This window comes from Astatotilapia calliptera, chromosome 3, assembly GCF_964374335.1.
Source record: "Astatotilapia calliptera chromosome 3, fAstCal68.1, whole genome shotgun sequence".
NCBI lineage: Eukaryota > Metazoa > Chordata > Actinopteri > Cichliformes > Cichlidae > Astatotilapia > Astatotilapia calliptera.
In genome coordinates this window covers 4,074,734-4,099,511 of record NC_137424.1, presented here as the reverse complement: position 1 = coordinate 4,099,511, position 24,778 = coordinate 4,074,734, and the positions used below count along the sequence as shown (strand labels likewise).

The following is a 24,778-nucleotide window of genomic DNA, read 5'->3' as shown; positions in this document are numbered from 1 at the left end:
AAGGAATAAAGGTCTGTTGTTTAATTTAACTGACTGGCTCCGTGTTATCCGGCTAACCTCCACACCACATGCCCGCCGGACCGGCTAGCCGCTCCTTCCTCGCCAGACTGCTGTTACAATAGTTCAAAAATCCAACAAGACATGAGCAGCCAAGTCACTACAAGGTTAAGAAGTCATGTTAAAGGTGATAACCCTGGCACTAGCAGTGATGAAGAAGATGATACTGGGACCAACTGTATTGGAAGGAGTGTTGGTAAAAAGCAACGAGCAAAGCAAGGAAGTGATGGGAACAGCATTTGTGATGAAGGCTACATGGCAAGAAGTGATGACAAACCTAGCACAAGCAGTCAAAGCAGAGATTTCAATGCAAGAAGTGAAGACATGCCTGCCATGAGCGTTAATGATGAAGATTATTCTTCATATTTAACTCTCGTGGGATCGCTTTCTGGCGATTCTTCAGATGATGAGGATTTAAATCAAGCTATAATTGCGAGCTTGGAGAATCAGATGTGAGTAACAAACATACAGAATTTGAGTTTGAGACATGATTATAGCTTTCCAGAATTGTCAAATCAATATAAAACTTTTAAGCTTTAAATCTCTATGATCAGTGTGACACATATTCTCAAATTCTGTAACATGACTACATGGCTGATATATTTTATTTTCTGTTTTATTTTCTTTTTTTAGTGCAGAAAAAGTCCCTGTTCAAGAGATACTGCTGGAACTATCAAGCAAAATTAGCACAAAACAGCAGTGCAAATTTAATATAAATCGCTCTGCTGTGTGGGAGGGAGCCTTGCGTGGTTTTCAAAGGCTATCTTATGATCCCAACTTGATGATCTGTGTGAAATTCTCAGATGATATGGGGAAAAATGAGGAAGGGGTTGATTTAGGTGGGCCGAGGAGGGAATTCTTGAGACTATTGATGGACACCATTGCCAGGTCAGCCATGTTTGAGGGGAAAGAAAACTGCAAGAACTTGGCTCTTGACAGTACTGGTAATTACCTATTTTTCTAAGATTAATACGGGAACTGTTTAACTGATATTTATTTTTACAGGCAACATTACTAACAATTTTGCTTTTCCTTTTATTCTGTTGCTTTGCAGCTCCCAGAGGGGACTGGTACTACATCTCTGGCAGAGCCATTGCAGTGAGCTTGGTACATGGTGGTCCACCACCTAACTTTCTGTCACCAACAGTATTTTCCCTTCTGGTTGGAAATTCAGCAAATCCAGCCCTGGAAGACATAGCTGACCTGGAACTCTTTGAAAAAGTCAAAAAGGTCTCTATATGTTTATTTTATAAATCTTATAGTGAATTGGAAATAGTTTGTGTTCCAGTTTTCTTTTGCAGGGAGTGTTTATCCGGATCAGTCTGGCCATTGCTGAATGCCAAGTTTTTATATGTTGCTGCTGTATTAAACTAAGACTCAGCAGATAAGGGTAGACAAAAGAGTATATTTTCTCATTTTTTTAAGCACATTGTAAACATATTAAAAAAATATGTGTAGTCATTTGACTTCCAATGTACGCTTGGGCATATTGTGATTGTGTAGACCACTGGTGGCTGGGTTCCTTCTAATAGGTTATAAGACTACTTCCATAACAAGCCCTTCCTCTGCTCTTTGTGATGCTAGATATCTCAAAGTACAACCCTTGAGGACCTTGAAAATTCAAAAGAACCTCTGCTTGATTACTTGGCCAATGCAGGATGCCTGAGGCCTATGCGTTCACTAAGAGACATGGATCTGCTGGTACATGACATTGTCATGTTTCAGGTCATCCACAGGGTTCAAGGTCCATTTCAAAGGTATTTGGGTATTCTGTGTTTTTCAGATTAATTAAAATGGTGATAAAAATCTTACCTATTAATCAAAATGGCCAGTTAATAACCTAGTATAATTGATTGTGCCAAATTGATAATATACAATTAACTTAGAAGCATGAAATTGCAGAATTATTGAATAAAATTTCTTTGTGCTGTTTATCCAGATTTTGTGAAGGTCTGAAAACTCTTGAGGTTCTTGATAAAATGAGGAGGCATCCAGACAGTTTTCGCCCTCTGTTCTGCTATGAGCCACATATGCTGACTGCTGACCAGGTGGATGATCTTTTCAACATTCATCTATCTCCAGAAGGGAGCAACAGAAGAGCTGCTGAGGAGATGGTTGTTACCTTCTGGAGAGACTATCTCCAAGATGCAGAAGGTAATTGTCACTTTAGTGCACAATAAATACACTCAACAAAAATATAAACGCAACACCTTTTTTTTTGCTCCCATTCCCCATGGGATGGACATAGAGACCTAAAATTCACTCCAGATACACAATATAACCATCCCTCCCAAACAGTGGTCACAAATCAGTCCAAATGTGTGGTAGTGGGCACATCTGCCATATTGAGATAATCCATCCCACCTCACAGGTGTGCCACATCAGGATGCTGATCTGACATCATGAGTAGTGCACAGGCCACAGGCCACAATTGACAATCTGATAGACTCCATGTGTTGCACTGCATGAGGCAAATGGTGGTCACACCAGATACTGACCGGTTCTGGGTCCCCAGACCCCCAATAGCGCAAAAAACTGCACATTCCAGGGTGGCCTTTTGTTGTGGGCAGTCTGAGGTACACCTGTGCACTACTCATGATGTCAGATCAGCATCCTGATGTGGCACACCTGTGAGGTGGGATGGATTATCTCAATATAGCAGATGTGCCCACTACCACACATTTGGACTGATTTGTGACCACTGTTTGGGAGGGATGGTTATATTGTGTATCTGGAATGAATTTTAGGTCTCTACGTCCATCCCATGGGGAATGGGAGCAGTAACAAAGGTGTTGCGTTTATATTTTTGTTGAGTGTAGATGTAACGATTTATAGGTTAGCATTTCTGAAATCTTTATTTTAAATAACATACTCGTATAACAATAACACCACATTACCCTCTTGGTTGTAGTAACATTTTTACATAGTTCTTTGAGACTATTGAAAGATGAAAAGCATGCTCTATAGTCATTGCAATAATTGTCATGGTCCTGGGCCATGTGGGCCCAGTATTCTCAGTTTTTGTGTGTTTTGTATTTTGTTCCTTATTTAGGCCATGTTTCCTGAGTTGTCCTGTTGTGTTGTTCCCTAAGTGTTTTCCCTTCGTGACTCTTACCCCCTGTGTGCCCCTCTGTGTATTTATGAGCCCTCGTCTCTCTTTGTGTTTTATTCTGTTTTCCCCAGCCCATTATGTAAATGGCCTGGTAAATGGCCTGTATTTATATAGCGCTTTTCTATGTCTATGTTCTCCCTGTGCTCTCTCTCTCCTCCTGTCTGAACCCCCGTGTACTTCCTGTTTTACTTTGTGACTCTCGCGCCTGTATACGTCATGTTATGTTCACCCCGCCCTGTCTCGTTATGGTTATCTGTGCCAGCTTTGTTCCCCGTGTGTTCCCACTTCCCTCGTTAACCCTCTGTGTATTTCTGTCTGCGTCTCCCTCAGTTCGGTGTCGCGTTCTCCCTCATGCTGCGTGGATTTCCCTGTCTCTCTCCGAGTCTTAGTTTACTTTTCCCAGTTTAGTTTAGTATTTTCCTACGTTCTGCCTCTTCAGCAATAAAGCTGTTTGTTGAGTTCATCCCCGTGTCTGTGAGTTCTGCATTTTGGGTCCTCCTCCTGCCTGCCACACAGCGATCCATGACAATAATAGTCATTAAGATTCTTGCTTTAGATTAGTACTCACTGACAATTTATGTTGGCCAAATGAAATAACCTTTTAACACTTTTTTCCTTCTCTGTTTTATGCAGACGAAGAAGGACCTTCCAAATTACAGAAGATATTGGCCTTTGCAACTGGAGCAACTGCGGTGCCACCTATTGGCTTTTCCCCAGCACCCTCGATTGAGTTCATTCATAGAGGAGACGATGACTTCTCTTCTACACCAATTTTCCCTCTTGCCAACACGTGTGTTAACTGCATTAGGCTGCCACTGCATGTTTCATACCAGCTGTTCAAGGAGAAGTTTGATTTTGCATTAGGTAACACTTATGGCTTTGGCAGGGTATGAACACATTATGCTGGAGGAGTTTGCGTGTTTCTCTTTTGTATTGGTCTCTCTATTGATTCAAAGTGAGTATTGAGTATTAACTTGTTAAGGTTTTAATATTTCCAAATTTACCTGCCTCAGTAAAATTGATGTTTTAAGACATCAATTTGACAAGAAGTGATTGTTCTTCAGGATTCATACAGGTAGATACCAATTGTTTAACAGCACGTCAGAAGTTAATTTAGATTGTTGAGTTTGAATATACAAAATTTGTGTCACTTTACTCATTTCATGTGTATGTCCATCGGTTTTTGATTTGGTTGTCTTTGTGTCTGTTTATTCTTCTGCCTGTGTCAGTTTCTGTTTGACAACAGAGCTGTCATTTTATCATTTTAAAGAAAATGGTTTCAATATGTTAGTTTCGATCAGATATGTTTTCTGAAATGTTTGTTTTATATACATTTTTTTTTTATTTTTTGCAAAATATTTTATTTAATGTAGAAGGTGTAAAAGTGAAGAAAGCACATCTATTCCATGATTTCCATCATTTTCTAATGGATTCGCTTGTTGAATTATGTTCATTGCAGTCTCATTTATGTTGATGTCAATAGCTGGAATATTGACATTATTGTTTGTTTGAAGTTCTGGTAATGGCCCTTCTTCATCTATGCCATAATAGTTATCAACATGAAAAATGTCATTTATAAACGACTGGATTCCCACATTGTTTGTGACACCTGTATGCCACAGCTGAAGAGGGGTCTGTCCTCCTTGTGTAGAGAGACCATGGTTGTTCCACTGATTGACAAATTCTGTTAATGCTCTTTCAATCCTTGGCAAATAAACATAATGCAGACAAAAAAGATGTAGCTCATTCAGTGAATCCAACATACCCTGTTCTTCCATAAAGTTAAAGATATTTATAAAGTGTCTTGAGACAACTCTGTTGAGTTCTGCCCAGAGTCTTTCAATTCTTTGGTTATGTACTGAAACACCTGTAATAACACTGCCTACTCCTCTTCTCTGTAACATAAAACGAGCAACCTGTATATTTTCCATACCATGATCACACCTGACCCTTAAGGGCAAACCAAAGTTTTGTATTCCTTCCAAAAATAATGACAAGACACTTGAGGCTCTGTTATTGGATAAGCAACGTAAGTATATGATAGTTCGGCTGAAGCCATCAACACAGCCATGCAGGACCAAGCGCCATCTAATCAACTTGTGGTTGCTGTCAAAATGCCTGTTGAGAGATCAGAAAGCATTACTACAGTTCCACATGTTTGTTGATATTATTTAGTAGTGAATTCCTGACCCTGTACTTAAACTAGAAACTAGAGGTTTCATGTTGTACATTTACTTCAACAACACCACACCTCTCTCTCTCTCTCACACACACACACACACACACACGTGCTTGCACGTGCACACACATACACACAGTGGCATAAAATGTCTTTTTCCACACTACGTTTACCTGGCACAATCGATGCTAGAGATTAAAATTGTGATGTGAAATGAAGGATTAAACAGCTCAACAGTATATACATTAGACAACATCTAAATTGATGTACTATGAATCCCCCAAATATTTAACATACTTATATCAATTTCAGTTTTTTTGGTTATTGTTATTTTTTTATTATTATTATCTTATGCTGATCATACAGATTAATTTCAGTAATGTTTTGAATGAAGGACCTTTAATAATAATAATAATAATAATAATAATAATAAATTTTATTTGAGGGCGCCTTTCAGAAACCCAAGGACACCTTACAAAAAACACAATTAATAAAGGAACAATAGTCATAAAATACATAAAATAAGTTAAAATTACAAAACAGAGCGTGACAACAAATAAAATCAGCATTAAAGCGAATAAGCCAGTTTAAACAGATGTGTTTTGAGCTGTGTCTTGAATATAGAGAGGGAGTCAATATTTCTTGGTGCAGGAGGAAGAGAGTTCCAGAGCCGAGGAGCAGAGCGACTGAAAGCTCTGTTCCCCATAGTAATAAGGTGTGAGGACGGAACAGTAAGATGAATGGCAGATGATGATCTGAGAGGGCGGGAAACAGTGGTGATATGGAGTAGGTCACACAAATATGAAGGAGCAGATTTATGGATACACTTGTATGTAAGAAGTAAGATTTTAAAATTTATCCTGGCTTGTATGGGCAACCAGTGAAGCTGCTGAAGAACTGGGGTAATATGAGCACTTAACGGAGTGTAAGTTATGACCCAAGCTGCAGAATTTTGAAGAAGTTGAAGTTTATGAAGGGACTGTTTAGGGAGACCAAATAGGAGGGAATTACAGTAATCAATACGGGACGTAATAAGACTATGGACAAGGATGGCAGCAGCATGGGGAGTGAGGAAGGGACGGAGTCGGTGAATATTACGTAAATGGAAGTAAGCAGACCGTGTTATGTAATTAATGTGAGACTGGAATGAAAGAGTATTATCAAGTATGATACCCAGACTCTTAACCTGAGGGGAGGGAAGGGTGGGAGAATTTTCAACGTTAATGGAAAAGCTGTGGGATTTGGTTAAGATAGATGGTGTACCAACAAGTAAAACTTCGGTTTTATTACTGTTAAGTTTGAGGAAATTGGAGGAGAACCAAGATCTAATCTCAATAAGACAGTCTGAGAGGGAGGTAGGTGGGAGGGATGAATTGGGTTTAGAAGAAAGGTAGAGCTGGGTGTCATCAGCATAACAGTGAAAATTTATATTATATTTTCGGAATATATAACCAAGAGGAAGCATATAAATAATGAATAAAAGAGGCCCCAACACTGAACCCTGGGGCACACCAGCAGACACAGGACAGAGAGTTGAAGAATGGGATTTAAGTTGGATAAACTGAGTGCGGTCTGAGAGATAGGAGGTAAACCAGGTAAGTGGGGTATGACTAATACCGATGGAAGCTAACCGGTTCAGGAGAATATTGTGAGAAATGGTATCAAATGCTGCACTAAGATCAAGGAGGATGAGAATGGATAGGAGACCAGAATCAGCTGCCATCAGAAGGTCATTGGTAATTCTTAACAGAGCAGTTTCTGTGCTATGATTGGGGCGGAAACCAGATTGAAATTGTTCAATTTAATTTTGATTTTAATTTTGATGTATTGTGTTAATACTTTTAAACACAAGGCCTGATCATTTGTTTCAAACCAGTGAACTTACCATAAGTGGTTGGGGGCCTGAACACTATAGATCCTTCGCCTTATCGCATGATGACGTCTAAATGCACGTCCAATAGGATCCACTTCCTGTAGACTTTGTCTGACCCTCCAACGTTGAACTCTTAAGCCACGAGATCTCAGACTTCCAAGAATATATACTTCCCCTGCATTTGGAGTGTTCTGTAGGATATCTGTCACAAGGCCATTCAGTTCTTGATTTGAAATATCCACATAGCTTAATGGCTCAACTCCCAAAGTTTGTCTGTGTCTGTACAGAGTTCTTTGACTTATTCCAAAGCATGATGCAATTCTCTGCCATGTCATACCAATGGAAACAAAGTGAGAAATCTGTTCAGCAGATATAGTGTATCGTGGCCGACCTGGATGACCACTCAAGGTGGTTGGGGGTAACAATCTGTGGGTCACATAAGCAGATCTCTGTCTAGCATCATATTCATGTAGCAAGCTGCAAAAGCATCTATACAAGGATTGTAGTAGGTTGGTGGCAACCCTATTATTGGGATCATATCGAGATACAGCAGCAAGAAATTCTGATAGAGTTCGTGTATGATCATCTAGCTCTCTATAAAGCCACTCTTGTCTGATATTGTCCGAATTTTCATTTTGGAGCGCTCCAATACATTGCAGAGCACAAGTAAAAAAATCTTTCAACATCTTCTTCATTGGTTCTCACCTCAAACAACAAAGAATGTATGTAAAAAATGACACGGATCCGATTTAATTTCATTGTAGATGAGGTACTGTCAGACACAGTCTTTCCAGATTATACGGGCAGCTAGCATAGCCAGGATGCCCCGACTTGTTCCAATAGGCTACTACCCTACAGCAATGTTTGGATAGTCACTGATGAAGGCAAAAGATTTTTCAATTATACCTCTAACAGACTGTTGTAGACATCACCGTGGTGTTAGCTGTGCATTAATGTGTTATTTGTTTTTCCTCACCTTCCTGTGCAGCTAAAATACCTTCCTGTTCAATTGAAATCCTCTTGGTTTTCATTAGTGTGTGTGAGAGCGTTTCAGTAGTGTGTGTGAGAGCGTTTCAGTAGTGTGTGTGAGAGCATTTCAGTAGTGTGTGTGAGAGGTAAAATTTCAGTAGTGTGTATGAGAGCATTTCAGTAGTGTGTGTGAGAGCATTTCAGTAGTGTGTGAGAGCATTTCAGTAGCGTGTGTGAGAGGTAAAATTTCAGTAGTGTGTGTGAGAGCATTTCAGTAGTGTGTGTGAGAGCGTTTCAGTAGCGTGTGTGAGAGGTAAAATTTCAGTAGTGTGTGTGAGAGGTAAAATTTCAGTAGTGTGTATGAGAGCATTTCAGTAGTGTGTGTACCTACAGCATGTTCTTGAGCGATTAGAACATGCTGTAGGTATTACAAGTACTGCGCTGCAGTGGTTTGTATCATATCTATCTAATAGACTCCAATTCGTGCATGTAAATGGAGAGTCCTCTTCACACACTGAGGTTAATTATGGAGTTCCACAGGGTTCAGTGCTAGGACCAATTCTGTTTACATTATACATGCTTCCCTTAGGCAGTATCATTAGAAGACATAGCATACATTTTCACTGCTATGCAGATGACACCCAGCTCTATCTGTCCATGAAGCCAGATAACACACACCAATTAGTTAAACTGCAGGAATGTCTTAAAGACATAAAGACCTGGATGGCCGCTAACTTTCTGCTTCTTAATTCAGATAAAACTGAGGTTATTGTACTCGGCCCTGAAAATCTTAGAAATATGGTATCTAATCAGATTCTTACTCTGGATGGCATTACCTTGGCCTCCAGTAACGCGGTGAGGAACCTTGGAGTCATTTTTGACCAGGACATGTCCTTCAACGCACATATTAAACAAATATGTAAGACTGCTTTCTTCCATTTGCGCAACATCTCTAAAATTAGAAATATCCTGTCTCAGAGTGACGCTGAAAAACTAGTTCATGCATTTATTACTTCCAGGCTGGACGACTGTAATTCATTATTATCAGGATGTCCAAAAAACTCACTGAAAAGCCTTCAGCTAATCCAAAATGCTGCAGCAAGAGTCCTGACAGGGACTAGAAAGAGAGAGCATATTTCTCCTGTTTTGGCTTCCCTTCATTGGCTTCCTGTTAAATCCAGAATTGAATTCAAAATCCTGCTCCTCACATACAAGGTCTTAAATAATCAGGCCCCATCTTATCTTAATGACCTTGTAGTACCATATCACCCTATTAGAGCGCTCCGCTCTCGCTCTGCAGGCCTACTTGTTGTTCCTAGAGTATTTAAAAGTAGAATGGGAGGGAGAGCCTTCAGTTTTCAGGCCCCTCTTCTGTGGAACCAGCTTCCAGTTTGGATTCGGGAGACAGACACTATCTCTACTTTTAAGATTAGGCTTAAAACTTTCCTTTTTGCTAAAGCATATAGTTAGGGCTGGACCAGGTGACCCTGAATCCTCCCTTAGTTATGCTGCAATAGACGTAGGCTGCCGGGGGATTCCCATGATGCATTGAGTTTTTCCTTTCCAGTCACCTTTCTCACTCACTATGTATTAATAGACCTCTCTGCATTGAATCATATCTGTTATTAACCTCTGTCTCTCTTCCACAGCATGTCTTTATCCTGTCTTCCTTCTCTCACCCCAACCGGTCGCAGCAGATGGCCGCCCCTCCCTGAGCCTGGTTCTGCCGGAGGTTTCTTCCTGTTAAAAGGGAGTTTTTCCTTCCCACTGTCGCCAAAGTGCTTGCTCATAGGGGGTCATATGATTGTTGGGTTTTTCTCTGTATCTATGAAGCGCCTTGAGGCGACTTTTGTTGTGATTTGGCGCTATATAAATAAAATTGAATTGAATTGAATTGTGTGAGAGCGTTTCAGTAGTGTGTGTGAGAGGTAAAATTTCAGTAGTGTGTGTGAGAGCATTTCAATAGTGTGTGTGAGAGCGTTTCAGTAGTGTGTGTGAGAGGTAAAATTTCAGTAGTGTGTGTGAGAGCATTTCAATAGTGTGTGTGAGAGCGTTTCAGTAGTGTGTGTGAGAGGTAAAATTTCAGTAGTGTGTTTGAGAGCGTTTCAGTAGTGTGTGTGAGAGCGTTTCTGTAGTGTGTGTGAGGTAAAATTTCAGTAGTGTGTGTGAGTGCGTTTCAGTAGTGTGTGTGAGAGCTTTTCAGTAGTGTGTGTGAGAGCGTTTCAGTAGTGTGTGTGAGAGGTAAAATTTCAGTAGTGTGTGTGAGAGCGTTTCAGTAATAATGTCCCTTACGGCACCTCATAGGTGGATGCTGTCCAAGATAAAGACAATGTTGGATAACACCTCCCACCCACTCCATGACATGTTGGTCAGTCACAGGAGCTCGTTCAGTGAGAGACTGAGATTACCGAAAAGCACCACTGAACGACACAGAAAATCTTTCCTGCCTGTGGCCATCTCCCTGTACAACGCATCCACTTAACACACTGGTTACTGCTACAACTACACATGTTTCTTTTCCAGCTATTTATTTATGAGTGACTTATGTATATATGTATGTATATGTATATATTGTACTATTCTTAGTTAGCATATTGTCTGTCTTGTCTTAATGTTGGTTTATAATGGAGCACTGTAACAAAAAATAATTTCCCCCAGGGATCAATAAAGTATTCTGATTCTGATTCTGATATATAATCCATACTAATGATGAAGGAACTGAGCTCACAGTCCATTGTTCATTCAGTGAACTACTCAGTTTATTTTGGGCCTCAGAAATGCTCACTTTGTTTGTAAATCACTTGTTGTCAGCAATAGACTTATTCTGCTGTGTGGACAGGAACACATGTGACATCACTTTGTCATGGTCCCCGTGCCTGCTCGGCTGGCCCTGTGTGGCTACATGTTATGTTTTGTCTTTTCTCTCTCTCCTCTCTCTCTGCTCGCTGCCTGGGCGGAGCTCATTGCGAGCTCCCGGCCTCCACCACCTGTAGGCAATCACCTGTGGCTCCTCACCTTGTTTGCTCCCGCTACTTAAGGCATTGACTGAGAGCACCTCGCCGCTGGACTATTGAGTAACGCTCGTCAGTGCTACTTCAGCCTCAGCCAGTTTTGAGCTCTGTCCGTGAACGTTCCGTGCTAACTCTTGTTCTCTGTATGCAGATTTCTCGTGCTTGGTTTGGAGACTCTGGACGCTTTTCCCGACCCCTCTCTGCACCCCTGGGAACCCTGGCCCCCTTCTCCTTCACCTGTATATAGTGCACCTGGAGTGTGTAAATAAACCTGTTTTTCTGAGATTTCAGTCTGCGCCGAGTCCTCCCTGCTCCTCCGTGACAGAATAGTCCAGCCACCATGGACTCAGCAGACTCTGCTTCCTCGGCCCCGGCCCCGATTACCTTGGAGGAGCTACTACACCGGCACGAGCAGATGTTAGTCCGGCTCAGTGGAGAGGTGGCTGCCTTGGCTCTGGCCGTCGCCCAACGAACACCACTAGAGGCGAGCCCCCCCGAGGCGAGCCCCCCGGAGCGCCCAGCCTCTGCCTCATCTCCTCAGGTAACATCAGGCTTTGCTGCAAGCGCTGCTGCACCACCTCTCTCCTCTGTGTCTTTGGATAAGCTGTTGCCCACACCTGAGGCATTCACGGGGGAGCTGGGGAAGTGCGCGGGGTTTTTGATGCAGTGCGCTATGCATTTTCGCCAATTGCCACATGTCTTTTCTAGCGATGAGGTTAAGATCGCCTATTTCGTTCAGCTGTTACGTGACTGTGCTTTGACCTGGGCGCAGGCTCAACTTCAAGCAAACCCTGTAATTACGTATGCTGACTTCCTTTCCAAGTTCAAGGCTGTGTTTGATAAGGGCTCCAGCACAGAAGCCGCCGGTCACCGCTTACTCAACCTTAAACAAGGTAAGCGCAGTATGGCTGATTATTCTGTTGATTTTTGGACCCTGGCAGCGCAAACAAAGTGGGGGCAGGAGGCATTAAGGACCACGTTACTAAATAACATCAACGACGACCTAAAGGACGAATTAATGATGCGTGAACTCCCTCAATCTCTGGAGGCTGTTATGTCGCTGTGTATTCAGGTGGATGATCGGCTGCGTGCGCGCCGGAGCGTGCGGAGGCACGCACCGCGGGAGCCGCGGGCAACAAGAGACCCTTCCCCCGAGTCACGAGGAGCCCGTGAGTACAGCGGGGGCGAGGAAGGAGAGCAGCCGATGCAGATAGGACGCTCCCGCCTTTCACCCGCGGAACGTCAGCGTCGGTTCTCCGCTGGTGAGTGCCTGTATTGCGGCCGTAAGGGTCACTTTATCTCCACCTGGCAAAAGAGCGCGCCCCTACTTCAAGGGGCTACAGTGTTCACCAAACTCGATCTGAGAAACGCTTACCACCTAGTGAGGATTCGAAAGGGAGACGAGTGGAAGACGGCATTCAATACACATCTTGGTCATTTTGAGTATTTGGTAATGCCCTTCGGTCTGACAAACGCCCCTGCTGTTTTCCAAGCGCTAGTCAATGATGTCCTCAGGGATTTTATTAACCGCTGTGCTTTTGTATACCTTGATGACATTCTTGTTTTTTCAAAGACTGTGAAGGAGCACGAAGCCCATGTGAGACAGATTCTCCAGCGCCTGTTGGAGAACAGACTCTTTGTGAAGGCGGAGAAATGTGACTTCCACGTAGACTCAGTGGCGTTCTTGGGGTACATCATCGCTCAAGGTACTCTGAAGCCTGACCCGGCAAAGGTCCAAACTGTCCTAGACTGGCCCAAGCCCCCAAATCGCCTGCAGCTCCAGCGTTTTTTGGGCTTTGCCAATTTCTACAGGCGCTTCATTAAAGATTATAGTAAGATCGCATTGCCTCCCACAAGACTCACTTCCCCGAAGGTGTCGTTTCAGTGGGACCCGCCAGCCCAGGAGGCGTTTGCCTGCCTAAAGGAAAGGTTTGCCACCGCTCCTATCCTTCAACAGCCTGACCTCAACCAACAGTTCGTGGTGGAGGTGGATGCGTCGGAGACGGGGGTTGGGGTGGTCCTGTCTCAGCGCTTTGAAGGTAAACTCCACCCGTGTGCCTTCTTCTCTCGCCGCCTCTCACCAGGGAGCGGAATTACGACATCGGGGACCGAGAACTGCTGGCTGTGAAACTCGCACTTGAGGAATGGAGGCACTGGCTAGAGGGCGCTGAGCATCCCTTTATTGTATGGACAGACCACAAAAACCTGGAGTACATCCGGTCAGCGAAGCGTCTCAACTCCCGGCAGGCCAGGTGGGCTCTGTTTTTCTCACGGTTTGACTTTTCTCTCACCTACAGGCCCGGATCACGAAACGTAAAACCTGACGCCCTTTCCCGGCTGTTCACCGTTACGGAGAAAGACCCTGACCCTGAGCCCATCCTCCCCTCCTCCTGCGTGTTCGGAGCAGTCACTTGGGCGATTGAATCCCAAATCCTCGAGGCGCAAGTCACCGAACCCGACCCAGGGACGGGCCCACCAGGGCGGCTTTATGTTCCCTCATCCATCAGGTCACGTGTTCTCCAGTAGGGTCACACCGCCCGCTTTTCCTGCCACCCTGGACTTCATCGCACGATCTCCTTCTTGCAACGTTACTTCTGGTGGCCCTCCCTGATAAAAGACACTAGAGACTATGTGACCGCCTGTCCCACGTGCACTCAAAACAAGCGTCCCAACCAACCGCCGTCCGGGTTGCTCCAGCCTCTCCCCACTCCTGGCCGGCCCTGGTCCCACATTGCCCTGGACTTCGTCACGGGGCTGCCGTCCTCTTCAGGTAACACAGTAATACTAACCATTGTGGACCGTTTTTCTAAGGCTGCACATTTTGTCGCCCTCACAAAGCTCCCGACTGCACTGGAGACTGCTCAACTGCTCACGGCACATGTGTTTAGGCTGCACGGCATCCCTGACGACATCGTTTCCGACAGAGGCCCTCAGTTCACCTCGCGGGTTTGGAAAGAGTTCTACACGACCCTGGGCGCAAAGGTTAGTCTTTCCTCTGGTTTTCACCCTCAGACCAAAGGACAGACGGAGCGTGCCAACCAGGAGCTGGAAGCTGCCCTTCGCTGTGTTGTCTCCCGCAATCAAGGCACCTGGAGCGACCAGTTACCATGGATTGAGTACGCTCATAACAGCCTCACGTCGTCCGCCACGGGAATGTCGCCGTTCGAGGCTTCTCTGGGGTACCAACCGCCGCTGTTCCCTGCTCTTGAAGGCGAGCATGCGGTCCCCTCTCTGCAACACCACCTCCGAAGGTGCCGTCGGGCCTGGCGTACTACCAGAGCGGCCCTGCTCCGTACTAAGGAGCGAAACAAGGCCCTCGCTGATCGCTGTCGGACCCCTGCCACTGCATACACCGCGGGTCAGAAGGTATGGCTGTCCACTCGCTTTGTGCCTATTCGCGCTGAGTCTAAGAAACTGGCGCCCACCTTCCTTGGGCCTTTTGAAATTGACTCTGTTGTCAACCCGGTGTCTGTTCGCCTGAAGCTGCCGCGCAATATGCGCATACACAACGTCTTCCACGTCTCTCAGGTCAAGCCCGTGCTCTCCAGCCCACTGTGCCCCCCTCTTAGGGCCCCTCCGCCCGCCCAGCTTGTGGATGGTCAGGAGGTGTACGCCATCACTCGTATTATGGACTCTCGGCGCCGGGGACGGGGTTTCCAGTACCTGGTGGATTGGGAGGGCTACGGGCCGGAGGAACGATCCTGGGTGCCCCGGTCGGCTGTCCTGGCCAAGGAGTTGATCCGGGACTTCCATCGTCGGTATCCGGGTAAGCCTGGTGGGTCGCCGGGAGGCTCCCGTTGAGGGGGGGGGGGGTACTGTCGTGGTCCCCGTGCCTGCTCAGCTGGCCCTGTGTGGCTACATGTTATGTTTTGTCTTTTCTCTCTCTCCTCTCTCTCTGCTCGCTGCCTGGGCGGAGCTCATTGCGAGCTCCCGGCCTCCACCACCTGTAGGCAATCACCTGTGGCTCCTCACCTTGTTTGCTCCCGCTACTTAAGGCATTGACTGAGAGCACCTCGCCGCTGGACTATTGAGTAACGCTCGTCAGTGCTACTTCAGCCTCAGCCAGTTTTGAGCTCTGTCCGTGAACGTTCCATGCTAACTCTTGTTCTCTGTATGCAGATTTCTCGTGCTTGGTTTGGAGACTCTGGACGCTTTTCCCGACCCCTCTCTGCACCCCTGGGAACCCTGGCCCCCTTCTCCTTCACCTGTATATAGTGCACCTGGAGTGTGTAAATAAACCTGTTTTTCTGAGATTTCAGTCTGCGCCGAGTCCTCCCTGCTCCTCCGTGACACACTTCTTCTTTGTTTTTGATGCAGCATTTTATCAACTTAGAGCTGTATCAAAAACAATGAAACCGCTTCTAAAAGTTTGACATCAAAGCAAGTCAAATGTCTGTCACCAAATTCCAGCAGATTCTTCACCAGGACCCTTTGTGATAGTTCTCATTTTTCATACAAAATAAAGTGATACACAACATATGCAGTGCTAAAGACACATATTTACATGTTTGTAAGAGTTTGATAACCAAGCTGTAACCAACATCCTGCACCATGATCTTGTTTAACATGGGAAAAACACAAGACTAGTTTCAAATTAGGATTGAAGCCTTTGCTGTTTATTAGATAAGCCACATGCATTATGATCCCTCAATACATTTAGATTCTGCTTAGAGCTGCATTCAAAACTATTGAGCCAATATTTTAAGCTTATATGGCTGAAACATTTTCAAATGATGAGCTTCCAACAATGAGTGAAACAGTAAGAGCATGGGGAGACTTTGGAAACATCCCATTAAGAAAGAGAAATGAAACATTTGGATTCATTTTAATAAGCTCAGACTTGTTGAAAATGCAGAGGAGCCAAGGCTGGACTGGGACAAAAAATCGGCCCGGGCATTTTGACTAGAGACCGGCCCACCAGGATAAAGATTGAAAATGTGACGTCATTCAGGGATAAAAACCGCAAAGGATTCTGGGAACTTGTGGCAAGAGGTACTAGCGCACGCAGGCTTTCAATTGAACTCAGTTACACAGCGATAAAAAGAAACCCAAAAAATGGCAAGAAGCTGTTGTATTATTAACTGCAATAGCCGGTCGCATGACAGCCACAGGAAGCCGACGGGTAAAGAGATCTTTTTTTTTTTTTTATCGGATTACGTCGTTGAAGTGAAATTTTTAAAGCCATGTTTCCGAAGTAAGAGCCGACGGATGGTCTGGATATACCAAATATAACATCTCAGAACACTCCAGCTCACATGTTAGTCTGCTCCAAGCATTCCCACAAAGGTCAGAGTTTTGTAGTAGTTAATGCGTCATTTTTCTTAACATAATTGGTGATATAGGTTACAAGCAAGTCTGGCGCTGAACAGAAATTGTAGCGCTATGCTCCTTTGTTTATTGTGCATAAATAGTGAATTGTCCTGACACAATATTGCGTTTCGCTTCTGTTATAACCATGGTACACTGACAAAACCATATACTTTTATTCACAAGATAAAACAGTTGTTTTGTATCACTAATTGTCCATTGCGATTACAACATACAATATTATTGTCACTGCTACATTTCTGTAATGCTACTGTAACCGGTTTCTGCTTCATCCCGCTGCAACAGTTTGGCCCAAACAGACTCCTCGACTCTGCGTTGTGTAGTGTTTTTAAAAAGACAAGGAGTCTCTGATCGATCGTTGCCACTTTATTTCCTGAATGGAAACAACGGTGTATTATCAGTGCACAGGCTCGCCATACACCACTCCGCACAGCACACTCTCGTATGGCTACGGCAGACTGGCCGCGATTACTGCAGCAATATTACAATTTCTAATATACAATAAAATAACAGCAACAACAAATTATGTACCTGAATGGAAACAACGGTGTATTATCAGTGCACAGGCTCGCCACACACCACTCCGCACAGCACACTACGGCAGAACATCTCATTAGCATTCCGCTTTAGCATACAGTTTCACACATTAATAAACAAATGAAAAGTACATAAAACTGGTGTTGGACATGTGTCCACTAAGCACTTATTACACTCGGTGCTCGTCAGCTAATCAAACATGTTTTATGTGTCTGTACTACTTAGCTATATTGTGTGCGGAACAATACAACTCACCTCTTGTATGGCTACGGCAGACTGGCAGCGATTACTGCAGCCAGCCACACCGAGAGGGGGGGCGCTGTTTCCCCATTACACTGATATTTGTGGCAAGTGGAATAATACAAAGGAGGGAACAACTAAGCTGTAGTGCCTCTTCACCTCACTGTGCAATACCTTTTGTGCAATACTTTTGTAAATAGTCAACAGTGCAATAGACTCAATACTTGAAATGTGCAATTCACTTGTATTTTTATTTTTATTCCTATTTATTCTATTTATCCCCTTTGTATATTTTATTTATATTGTCTCTGTATTTATATATATGTGTGTGTGTATAACTCTGTAACTTCTGTCGGTGCTGTGCTTTTTTGGAAATCGAATTTCCCAGAGGAACCCACCCGAGGGATTAATAAAGTTCTATCTTATCTTATCTTATCTTAATACCACATAAACACTGTTACACTACCAGAAATTATTTCCACTACTAATTAATTACCGTTGAGCTCAAAGGTCCTATTAATAAAATGTTAATGAATGTGTATTTATGAAGACGATTTGTGAGACTGGTAAACTTATGATATGTACAATAGTCTTTCGTTCTACACGGTGCATTTCAAGGTCCTGTACCCATCCGTCGGTAAACTGTACCTGGGCTTGTTGCAGTGACCTGAAGTTACTAAACTTCATGAGTGTATGCACTCACTCCAAGAACCGTATAATTATAAATCTGAGCGTGGTGAAAGTTGGGCAGCACACTGACGTCTTTTGTCCACTCTTTCACTCCTTTGATTTTTTTCTCGTATCTTTTCTTTGTCTTTTCGTCGAGTCTGTCTTTGTACGGACCGGCATTGTTCTCCTTTTGTTTTGTACATTCCTTTTTTGTGCGGCAAAGAAAAAAAAAGAAGGTATTGGAACCGGAGAATGAACGTTTTGCGGTGCTGCAAATGTTTGCATTTGATGCGGTAGTTGGATTGTTTTGCCACGAGTTCCCGGCATGCAATGCGCGAAAATCACGTGATTGCTAAACAAGGGGGAGGGTGCATCCAGCCTCCTCGGCTGTAATTGGTCCAGCCCAGAGTCGATCATGACCAATTGGCCAATCCAACACCTTTCATTAGTGTGAATGCTTGAAAAGCATTCACAGTATTGTTATTCTAATCTTTCTTATTAGTGTGAATGCTTGAAAAGCATTCACAGTATTGTTCTTCTAATCTTTATTGTGTGGATGCCTTAATAGGCATCCACACTATTGAGATCCTGTTTCTCTTTCTTCTTTATTATTATTCCGGGTGTTTCCGTACACTTTTTGCCGTGGATCTACTTCCACAATTTTTGTGCTATTTTCACCGTTCAAACTCTAAACTGTTCTGCTCTTTCTGCTAATGCCGGCTATGACTTTTGGTGTTTATTACTATTATACTTTTTAAAATATTACACTTTTTTCCTTTAATTTGTCCCATTGAAATGAATGGGAAACTTCCACAATTCTGCTAAAACTTTCTTGTCTTTGAAACTTAACTACTGCCTCATACTTTCACCTAGAAACTTCATTCAAACTTTAAAATGTTCTCAAATGATTTGGCTATTCCTGTATGATTCAGCTTTTTCAGATCTTCTACCGTTTTAATCTTATCCCTCTTTGAGTTTTCAGTTGCAAAATTGTGATTTTTCAGAAAATACATGCGTTGCTATGGTTGCTATGCAATTAACTCAGAGGGGACAGTGAAACTGTTTGAATTTTCTCTTCATGTCCAAACAACTTCTTGCTACTCGCTCAATTTCCACTCAAGCCCCACAAATTATACACCAAAACGTAGGTATTTTTGCTGGCTTTCAGAAAATGTCACTATCATTGTTGTGGGACTCATAGATATTTTGCAAATCTCCTCAGAGTAACACAAAGTCAGAAAACTCTCCATATAAACTCAGTGGAGAGTTTGTTCAAAATCACCGCTGGATTTCTCTAATGAGAGGCATTTTCAAATTGTCATATCTCCTTAACGAAGCGAAGTTAAGACATGAGGCTTGTCCCCGTATATGTTCAGACACTCCTGACGCTCACAATTCAAGAATTTCTTTCTCACCTATTACCGTTCTGAAATGAGTTGGACTTGTTTGAGGGTAGGAAATTTGTCCCTCGCTCAGATTTCATCAGATTTCAATCTCTGGAAATGAACCACTTTTTTCTCTCGTCATATCTTTTTGATGGATTTCCACAGAGCCCTGAAAATTTCCATGACTGTTCACCAAAGCCTGCTGTTTCTTACGGTGAAAGAATGATTTTGATGCTCCATATAGATTTAGAGTTACCAAAGGTTGTTTGAGCGCAAGTCAAGGCAGTTTTTGCTTCGCCTCTACTCAGTTACAGTGTATTACAAGTCATATATCTTTAATAATTTATGTTTTATCTCTGAATTATGAAGACCTGAAGATTCCCCCATCTCTTCTGAATAAAACGATGCCTGAATGACCGTTCTAGCCTCTACGGTTAGGAAATTATGGCCATTTGTTCGAGGGGAATCCTGAATGTCAGAAATACACTGAAGAAAACTCACACCTCTCTCTGTGTCTGTGTGTGTAAGGGCTGACTACAGCAGGTGCAGCTAATTTAACTGACCTACATATACCAAGCCCAGACTCTCCACAGCTCCTGTTCCCTTTACTGCCTGTGTATGTGTGTCTGTGTATCAATATTTCTCCTATGTTTAGGTATTACTCCTCAATCATAGTATTTCTGCTAAAGCAAAGTACTTCTACTACATCTAAGTACTTTTGCCAAATCATAGTATTTCTGCTAAATCATAGTATTTCTGCCAATTCATAGTATTTTTGCAAAATCATGGTATTTGTGCAAAATCATGGTTTTGGGGCCAAATATTTCTGTTATTTTATAATATATGTGCTGAATATATTATATGTGCCAAATCATAGTATTTATCCCAAATTATAGTATTTATGCCAAATTACAGTATTTCTGCTAAAACGCAGAAATAGTACCTTTTAGCAGGAATTTCTACCAAAAGATAGTACTTCTGCTAAATCAGAGTATTTCTGCTAAACCAGAGTATTCCTGCCAAATCATAGTATTTGTACTGAAACATGGTACTTCTGCCCAATCATAGTATTTATACCCAATCATAGTATTTCTGCTAAATCATAGCATTTGTGCCAAATCATGGTATTTGTGCAAAAACATAGTATGTCTGCAAAACCATAGTATATCTCTTATGTTATAGTATTACTACTAAGGCATAGTATTTCTGCCAAATCATAGTATGTGTGCCAAATCGCAGTATTTATACCAAATCACAGTATTTGTGGTAAAACATAGTATTTCTGCCATATTGTGGTATTTGTGCAAGAACATTGAACTGTTATGTTATAGTATTACTACTAAGTCATAGTATTTCTGCATTGTTATAGTATTTGTACTAAAACGTAGTATCTCTGCCAAGTCATAGAATTACTGCAATTTCATAGTTTTTTTTAGGAAATCTGTTATGTTATAGTATTACTACTAAGTCATAGTATTTCTGCCAAATCACAGTATTTGTGCCAAAGCATCGTATTTGTATGGAGTCATAGTATTTCTTCTAAATCATAGTATTTCAATCAAATCTCAGTAGTTGTTGTTAAAACGCAGTATTATTGCCAAATCATAGTATTTGTACCCAATCATAGTATTTCTAAATCATAGCATTTGTGCCAAATCATGGTATTTGTGCAAAATCATAGTATGTCTGCAAAACCATAGTATATCTTTTATGTCATAGTATTACTACTAAGGCATAGTATTTCTGCCAAATCATAGTATTTGTACTAAATCATAGTACTTGTGCCAAATCATAGTATTTGTTGAACATCATAGTATTGGAACCAAAACATAGTATTTGTCCCAAAGCATCGTATTTGTATGGAGTAATAGTATTTCTTCTAAATCATAGTATTTCAATCAAATCTCAGTAGTTGTGTTAAAATGCAGTATTATTGCCAAATCATAGTATTTGTACCCAATCATAGTATTTTTGCCAAATCGTGGTATTTGTGCCCAATTAATAATTCTGTTATGTTATAGTATTACTACTAAGTCGTAGAATATCTGTTATGTTATAGTGTATCTGCGGAATATAGTATGTGTGCCAAATCGTAGTATTTACACCAAATCACAGTATTTTTGCTAAAACATAGTATTTCTGCCATATTGTGGTATTTGTGCAAGAACATTGAACTGTTATGTTATAGTATTACTACTAAGTCATAGTATTTCTGCGTTGTTATAGTATTTGTGCTAAAACGTAGTATCTCTGACAAGTCATAGAATTAATGCAATTTCATAGTTTTTTTTTAGGAAATCTGTTATGTTATAGTATTACTACTAAGTCATAGTATTTCTGCCAAATCATAGTATTTGTACTAAATCATAGTACTTGTGCCAAATCATAGTATTTGTTGCACATCATAGTATTAGAACCAAAACATAGTATTTGTCCCACAGTATCGTATTTGTATGGAGTAATAGTATTTCTTCTAAATCATAGTATTTCAATTAAATCTCAGTAGTTGTGTTAAAATGCAGTATTATTGCCAAATCATAGTATTTGTACCCAATCATAGTATTTTTGCCAAATCGTGGTATTTGTGCCCAAATAATAATTCTGTTATGTTATAGTATTACTACTAAGTTGTAGCATATCTGTTATGTTATAGTGTATCTGCGGAATATAGTATGTGTGCCAAATCATAGTATTTATACCAAATCACAGTATTTGTGCTAAAACATAGTATTTCTGCCATATTGTGGTATTTGTGCAAGAACATTGAACTGTTATGTTATAGTATTACTACTAAGTCATAGTATTTCTGCGTTGTTATAGTATTTGTGCTAAAACGTAGTATCTCTGCCAAGTCATAGAATTACTGCAATTTAATAGTTTTTTTTAGGAAATCTGTTATGTTATAGTATTACTACTCAGTCATAGTATTTCTGCCAAATCATAGTATTCGTGTGAATTTGTATACTGTAATATCACTGTATTATGTAGTGGCTAAGTAGGGGCTGTTTACTAAGTGCATCAGTGTAAATAGGTCATCTCTTGTGTTGGAGTGCCCTCTTGTGGCGCCTTTACTGTAGTGCCTTAGTAAACGGGAACCCTGTAAAAAGTGGCATCAGACTGATTTGTAGTGGAGGAATTTGTTACCAGTTTTCTTAATCTTTAATCTGTATGCATGTTGTAATGCATACCCTGTTCTTAATCATAGAAACCACACCATATCACCTCTCCACATCCTCCTACTGTATGCCATACCTCCCTGTACCATCCATCTGACCGCAATAAACTCCACCTGTGGTAATCTAATCCCTGGATGTCAGCCTCTCCTTCTGACCGAGGATAGTTATAGTATTTGAGCCAAATCATAGTATTTGTGCTAAAACATAGTATTTCTTCCAAATCATAGTATTTGTGCCAAAGTATAGTATTTCTTCCAAATCATAGTATAACTGCACAATAAAGGTTCTTGAGCCACATCAGTGTTTGTGCCAAATCTTAGTATTTCTTCTAAATCCTAGTAATTCTGCTCAATGATAGAATTTCTGCTATGCTTTAGTACTTTTTTCCTAGATTGTAGTACTTCTGCTAAGTCAAAGTATTTCATGTAAATCATAGTATTTCTACCAAGTCCCAATGTTTCTGCTAAATCATAAATAATGTTTTAGTACAAATTGTATGATTTGGTGGAACTTTCTGTGTTCCAGCACAAATGCTATGATTTGGCAGGAAAAAAATATTATTTAGTATAAATACTAAGTTTTAGCAGAAATGCTATGTTTAAACTTTAAAAAATTCTGCTATTTCTGCTGATGTGTGTTATGACTTTTGACCATTGAAATGAATGGAACACATTATCAATGTGGTCACTGATTTTGCATGATGGGCTGAGCTGTGCTTTACCTCAGTGAGATAAGCATCCGTTCTCAGACTGGGAGGCCTGGGTTCAAATCCAGCTTATAGCAACATTTCTTTCACTTAACAGTTAAACTTTTTTTAAACTCTTTTCAACACAAATTTCATTTTATTCACCCCTTTTCAGCAAAATTTTCAGTTTTTTTAACCCCTTTTCAGCACAAATCCAAACTTTATCAGCTCTTTTTCAGCAAAAACCTCTTTTCAGCAGAATTCTGCTCATTCAACTCTTTTCAGCAAAATTTTCAGTTTTTTCTGCTGTTTTCAGAAAAAAACTCTTTTCAGCAGAATTCTGCTCATTCACCTCTTTTCAGCAGAAATTCTGCTGATGGAACTCTTTTCAGCAGAATTTTCACCCCTTTTTTTTGCCCAAATTCTGCTAGCACAATTGTCAATCTCTCCACCTTTTCTTTGTGAGAAAGTGTTTGGCTCAGTGAGCTAAATAGCTACCCTTTGAGCAGGAGGGCCAGGTTCGAATCCTGCTCAGGGCATCTTTTTTTTTTTTTTTTTTTTGTTTCAACTTTTTCAGCTTTTTTCAGCAGATATCTTCAGCCGTTAAGGCATCCACACTGCATTTTCGCAGGAAATGCAAATTTTTCTAGTTAGTGTGAATGCTTGAAAAGCATTCACAGTATTGTTCTTCTAATCTTTATTGGGTGGATGCCGTAGGCATCCACACTATTGAGATCCTGTTTCTCTTTATTCTTTATCCTTTATTATTCTAGTTGCTCCGTTTCTTTGCCGCTTAACTACTCCCTCAGTTTTCAGCCGATTTTTACCATTCAAACTCTAAACTGTTCTGCTATTTCTGCTTTCGACTGCTATATCTTTTGGTACTTATTACTATTATACTTTTTAAAATATTACACTTTTTTCCTTTAATTTGTCCCATTGAAATGAATGGGAAACTTCTACAATTCTGCTAAAACTTGCTTGTCTTTGAAACTTAACTACTTCCTCATACTTTCACCTAGAAACTCCATTCAAACTTTAAAACGTTCTCAGATGATTGGGCTATTCCTGTGTGATTCAGCTTTTTCATATCTGTTACCGTTTTCATGTAATGACTCTTTAAGTTTTCAGTTACAACTTTGTGATTTTTCAGAAAATACATGTGTTGCTATGGTTGCTATGCAATTAACTCCCACTGCACACTCGTCCGTTCTGAATTTTCTCTTCATGTCTGAACAACTCCTTGCTACTCGCTCAATTTCCACTCAACTTCCACAAATTATACATCAAAACGTAGGTATTTTTGCTGGCTTTAAGACAGTGTCACTATAATTATTGTGAGAGTTACGTTTTTTTCACAATTTGCCTCGAAGTGACACATGGTCTAAAAACTCCCCATTCAAAGTCTATGGGGAGGTTGTGAAACTCAGAGCTGAAATACTGAAACTGAAGGCATTTTCAAATCGTCATATCTCCTTAACGAAGCAAAGTTAAGACATGAGGCTTGTCCCTGTATATCTTCAGACACTCCTGACACTCACAATTCAAGAATTATTT

At 41.5% G+C, this 24,778-nt stretch overlaps 2 protein-coding genes and 1 long non-coding RNA gene across 3 annotated transcripts in view; 2 read left to right on the top strand and 1 right to left on the bottom strand.

Moving 5' to 3' along the window:
* The window catches only part of LOC145424230 (uncharacterized), a 236,558-nt gene extending 226,482 nt beyond the window's left edge, over window positions 1-10,076 (top strand). The window contains exon 4 of the mRNA XM_080297362.1: window positions 9,840-10,076. Within this exon, the coding sequence (XP_080153488.1) occupies window positions 9,840-9,905 (66 nt within the window). The 3' untranslated portion in view covers window positions 9,906-10,076. The remainder of the gene's footprint in view (window positions 1-9,839) is intronic.
* LOC113030948 (G2/M phase-specific E3 ubiquitin-protein ligase-like) lies at window positions 313-4,951 on the top strand. Its single transcript, XM_080299652.1, has 6 exons — window positions 313-509; window positions 691-1,001; window positions 1,112-1,287; window positions 1,642-1,814; window positions 1,997-2,211; window positions 3,803-4,951. Exons 1-6 carry the CDS (start codon window positions 313-315, stop codon window positions 4,060-4,062), a joined length of 1,332 nt encoding a protein of 443 aa, XP_080155778.1. The 3' UTR covers window positions 4,063-4,951.
* A 5,721-nt stretch (window positions 10,077-15,797) lies between the features above and the next one.
* On the bottom strand, window positions 15,798-17,315 carry LOC145425106 (uncharacterized). Its single transcript, XR_013905774.1, has 2 exons — window positions 17,061-17,315; window positions 15,798-16,902 (listed from the first exon to the last, which is right to left on the bottom strand). It is a non-coding gene; the product is annotated as an uncharacterized LOC145425106 (long non-coding RNA).
* Between the last annotated feature and the right edge of the window lie 7,463 nt (window positions 17,316-24,778).